General features: G+C 39.5%; 1 protein-coding gene across 9 annotated transcripts in view; it reads left to right on the top strand.

The window, feature by feature from the left end:
- Window positions 1–5,000, top strand: part of LOC122260922 (uncharacterized) — a 71,877-nt gene that overhangs the window by 57,607 nt on the left and 9,270 nt on the right. For 6 of the 9 annotated variants that reach the window (XM_043028383.2, XM_043028387.2, XM_043028386.2 and 3 more), the window contains exon 4: window positions 2,132–2,332. In XM_043028383.2, the coding sequence (XP_042884317.1) occupies window positions 2,132–2,332 (201 nt within the window). Of the gene's footprint in view, window positions 1–2,131; window positions 2,333–4,686; window positions 4,802–5,000 lie in introns of all 9 variants that reach the window. The other 3 variants (XM_086548478.1, XM_086548479.1, XM_043028390.2) reach the window with 2 other exon arrangements.

The raw sequence follows: 5,000 nt of genomic DNA, 5'->3' as shown, positions 1-5,000 counted from the left end.
GAGGCAGAGGGTAAGAGAGAGAGAGAGAGAGAGAGAGAGAGAGAGAGAGAGAGAGAGAGAGAGAGAGAGAGAGAGAGAGAGAGAGAGAGAGAGAGAGAGAGAGAGAGAGAGAGAGAGAGAGAGAGAGAGAGAGAGAGAGAGAGAGAGAGAGAGAGAGAGAGAGAGAGAGAGAGAGAGAGAGAGAGAGAGAGAGAGAGAGAGGCGTGGGAGAGAAAAAAAAAGAGATAGAGATTAAAAGATAGATAGATAGATAGATAGATAGATAGATGGAGAGAGAGAAAAAAAGAAAGATAGATACAGATAGAGAGAAAGAAAGAGAGAGAGAAAAAAAAAGAGAGATAGCGAAACCAGCAAAATCAATGTCTTGCAATTACAGATTCATTGCAGTGTAATTTTCAGCCCTAACTCAATTTCACATTTTTCATTACCATCGTCATGGGAAGCAACACCTGTTACAGCATGCAGATAGACTTGCAAAACCTCATATCTTATTATTGTTTAAGGTATTTCATCTCTTATATTTCAATTCTGCAATGCATGTATTTCTCTTGGTTTGGACAATTTTTCTCTCTCATTCTCACTCATTTTTTTTTATGTCGTTACTCACATACACACACACACACATACACACACACACACATACACACACAGACACGTACACGCACACGCACACGCACACGCACACACGTGTATGTGTGTTTGTGTGTGTGTCCGTGTGTGTGTGTCTGTGTGTATGTATATACTGTACATATCTTGTTTTTTTATTTTTTATTCATCTCTCTCTTTCTGCTTATTTCATATCACAGTAATATCTGATATGTACCGCACATTTAATATCTATGGCGTATCTAATATCAACAATATATCGACCTCATATCTACTATTTGATATTCATCTATCATGGCAGAAAACCTCCACCTCATTCAGAATAGGTTTATTGAAAGAAAAGACAATAATTTTGAAAATAAACCTTTTTTATGTAAAAGTTTTGTCACCACGATGGGGGTTTTCTGTCATTCATCTAATGTATTAATATCTACTTATTGCTTATACATATTACCAATGAAACACGAACTTAAAGCAAATTTTGCACATAATTGCTACTTATGAATTATATAAGATATATTTGTCTGTCAGAGATGATTACCGTAAGTTGTGACTTTTCTTTGATAAATCTTATCTTTTAAAGTTTGGACACTGGAGCATATCCAATAACAATTTATCATTCTTATTGAACACCTGCTTCTTCTTTGTAAATCTTTATCTTTCGCAATGTTTATGATTGATCGAGTTCTGATTATCCATTGCTTTGCAATAGTGTCTTTATTAGCTGGAATTGGTTGATTATCACCAGCTACAGTGATAATTCTTATCAACAATTATCTACCAATTGTGACCATGGTAATGCTTGGCAGATTTGCAATTAATTTATCAGTAACTTTCAATGAGACACAATGCATGTAACAAAGCTTGCTAAAAACAAAATTCATATAGAAATGAATTCTATGAGCTTTCGTGTTGATGTGCAGATGTACTTACATGTATGTAATATATGCATATATGAATGTAGATACGAGAATGATATGAGAATGAGATTCTCATATATATATATATATATATATATATATATATATATATATATATATATATATATATGTACATGTATATATATATGTATATTATATATATATTATATATATATATATATATATATATATTTGTTTTTTTTTAATATATATATATATATATAAAAACATACATATATATATATATAAATATATATAAATATATATATATATATATATATATATATATATATATATATGCATATGTAAATATATATGAATATATATATATATATATATATATATAAATATATATATATATATATATAATATATATGTATATATATATATATATGTATATATATATATATATTCATATATGTATTATATATATATATATATATATATATATATATATATTATATATATATATATATATATAAATACATACCCATATATGCAAACAAGCATACATGCGTGCATCCATCAACCCATATATACATTGATATAAATATGTGCACTGCAATGCCGGCCCCTGTATAAACACCCCATTAACTAACCCCCAGTCTGTCCCGGCTCCCCCCCAGGCGCCCTCGGGATCGACTGCTTCAAGTGCGTGTCTGTGAACGGCGACAACCCGGGCTGCGAGGACCCCTTCCACAACAACTTCACCGTCGGGATGCTGGAGAGCCCTTGCATGGCAGGGCGGAAGGGCAGGGAGGGCCTCTTCCCTGCCACCGCCTGCATCAAGCTGGCAGGGATCTATGGTTAGTTGCGTCCTCTTGGTTCTCTTGGCTTGCTTTTTTTTTTTTTTTTTTTTTTTTTTTTTTTTGGGGGGGGGGGGTTAGGGGGTTGGGGGTTGTGGGGTAGGGGGTAGGTGGGTAGGGGTGAGGGTAGGATGGGTTGGGGGTTGGGGGGTAGGGGGTTAGGGGGTAGGGGGTTGGGGGATAGGGGTTAGGGGGTAGGGGTTAGGGGGTGGGGTTGAGGTATGATAGGTTGGGGGGGTAGGGGTGAGGGTAGGATGGGTTGGGGGTAGGGGGTTGGGGGGTAGGGGTTAGGGGTTAGGGGGTAAGGGGTTAGGGGTAGGGGGTTGGGGGTTGGGGTTGAGGTATGATAGGTTGGGGGGGTAGGGGTGAGGGTAGGATGGGTTGGGGGTTGGGGGGTAGGGGAAGGGAGGAGAGGGGTGGGGTCATGGATGGCTGATAGGGGAGGGGAGGAGGGACGGGCGAGGGGGGGGGGGTAGGAGGGGAGGCCAGAGAAAGACACGAAGGGATAGCATAGATAGAGGGGAAAAAATAAATAAAGGAAATGATATATATAAGGGGAAAGAGGAATGAGTAATGAGGGGAAAGAGGAGGAAGGGGATGGGAGGAGAGGGGGGGGGGTAATAATGGGAGGGTGTGAAGGTCTCTCTCCCCTTTTCTTCCCTTTCTTTAATGAGATAATGTGATTTCTTTTTGGTTTTATGATCTAGTCTTGATGGGATATGGGATTCGATATGATATATATCTTTTTCCTTTGGCAGGGAGAATCCACATAATTTTATATATATATTCTGATATCTTTCATCTGATATGGATTCTTCTAATATATCTCTACCATCTTATATGGATTCCATCTCTAATTTCATCCGAAGAAGAAAAATGTGTAATCAAATATGTCCCTTGGAAGGTGATGACGTCACTGGAATCCCTTTAAAAGACTCGATATATCTAAGTTAATATTCCTATCTTTTCTTTTTTATCTTGTCTTTTATATCTACGAATTTCATTAAAAAAAATCTAAGGTGCTATAAGTAAGTTTAACCGAGTTGATAGAGAATTCTTAAATACTAATCTGTCCAGGTTGATAGTACAAAAGTATCAAAGTTAGTAGAGAAAAATAATCTATCCAAGTTCATAAAAAGATAATATATATATATATATATATATATATATATATTATATATTATGTATATGTATATATATATATATATATATATATATATATATATATATTAAGGTTAGCAGAGAAAAAGTCTGTCTAGGTTGAAAAACTAATTCATCCAAGTTTATTTCCCTTTTGACTTTATTATAGATAAGTCTACCCTGCATAGTAAACACACTATACACGTATTGTTTTTATTATTATTATTATTATTATTTTTTTTTTTAGATGATAGGAGGTACATATCATCATACCTTTATTTTTTTCGGTATGGATTATCATTTTAATATAAACAGCTAATCGAACAGTTCGATGCTTTTATTTTGTTTTATTTGTTTTAGATATAATTTCATATCATTTTATGAAATATTTTGGAATGAGTGGATAAAGTAGAAGCCTCGTTCGATGAAACTTGTTATGATGTTTTCATTCAAGTCGATGTTCCTAGCCCGTCTCTAGGAGAGAGAGAGAGAGAGAGAGAGAGAGAGAGAGAGAGAGAGAGAGAGAGAGAGAGAGAGAGAGAGAGAGAGAGAGAGAGAGAGAGGGGAAGAGAGAGAGAGAGAGAGAGAGAGAGAGAGAGAGAGAGAGAGAGAGAGAGAGAGAGAGAGAGAGAGAGAGAGAAACTGAGACAGACACAAAGGCAGAGACAGCGACAGGCACAGACACAGATATAAAGACAAAACAGAGATAGAGACCGACACAGAGAAAGCGACAGGACAGACACAGAGACAGAGACAGAGACAGAGAAAGCGACAGGACAAACACAGACACAGACACAGAGACAGAGAAAGCGACAGGACAAACACAGACACAGAGACAGAGACAGAGAAAGCGACAGGACAAACACAGAGACAGAGACAGAGACAGAGAAAGCGACAGGACAAACACAGAGACAGAGACAGAGACAGAGAAAGCGACAGGACAAACACAGACACAGAGCCAGAGAAAGCGACAGGGGCAGAGCCAGAGAAAGCGGCAGGACAAACACAGACACAAAGACAGAGAAAGCGACAGGGGCAGAGCCAGAGAAAGCGACAGGTCGAGAGAGAGAGGGTCATCCCGGAAAGAAGTCGGAGCCGGGGCGCCCCCCTCGGCGTCGGAGGCGCGTGTCCACCCAAGCGTCGCGTCGTGGGGGGGAGGGGGAGTAAGCTCCCCCGCCAGGCACGACCCGGTGGTCACCTCCCTGTCATTGCAGACGACAACGGCCAGACTTTGATTATCCGAGACTGCACGGTGGACTCCGGCTCGCTCACCCTGGACACGGAGCTGGCGAGGATGTCCCACTGCGGGGCCTTTGTACTCTCCGGCAGGTAGGTCGTCGCTCGCTCGCCCGCCCACCCGCCCGCCCGCCCGATAGCTGCTCGAAGACCAAACGGGGGAAGGCCGCCGGACGCTCTCTAGAAGGCTGTCTCGCTAGCTCTTCCTCTTCTTCCTCTTCTTCCTTCCTTCCTTTTCTTCCTTCTTTCCTTCTTTTCCCGTGGCTGAATCCTCCTGCCGATGCAACTGTTG

Source organism: Penaeus japonicus, unplaced genomic scaffold (genome assembly GCF_977035675.1).
Source record: "Penaeus japonicus unplaced genomic scaffold, GWHDUDI00000001_assembly GWHDUDI00000020, whole genome shotgun sequence".
In the NCBI taxonomy this organism is placed as follows: domain Eukaryota; kingdom Metazoa; phylum Arthropoda; class Malacostraca; order Decapoda; family Penaeidae; genus Penaeus; species Penaeus japonicus.
The sequence above is the reverse complement of the archived record's forward strand: the minus strand, read 5'-3'. Positions and strand labels throughout refer to the sequence as shown.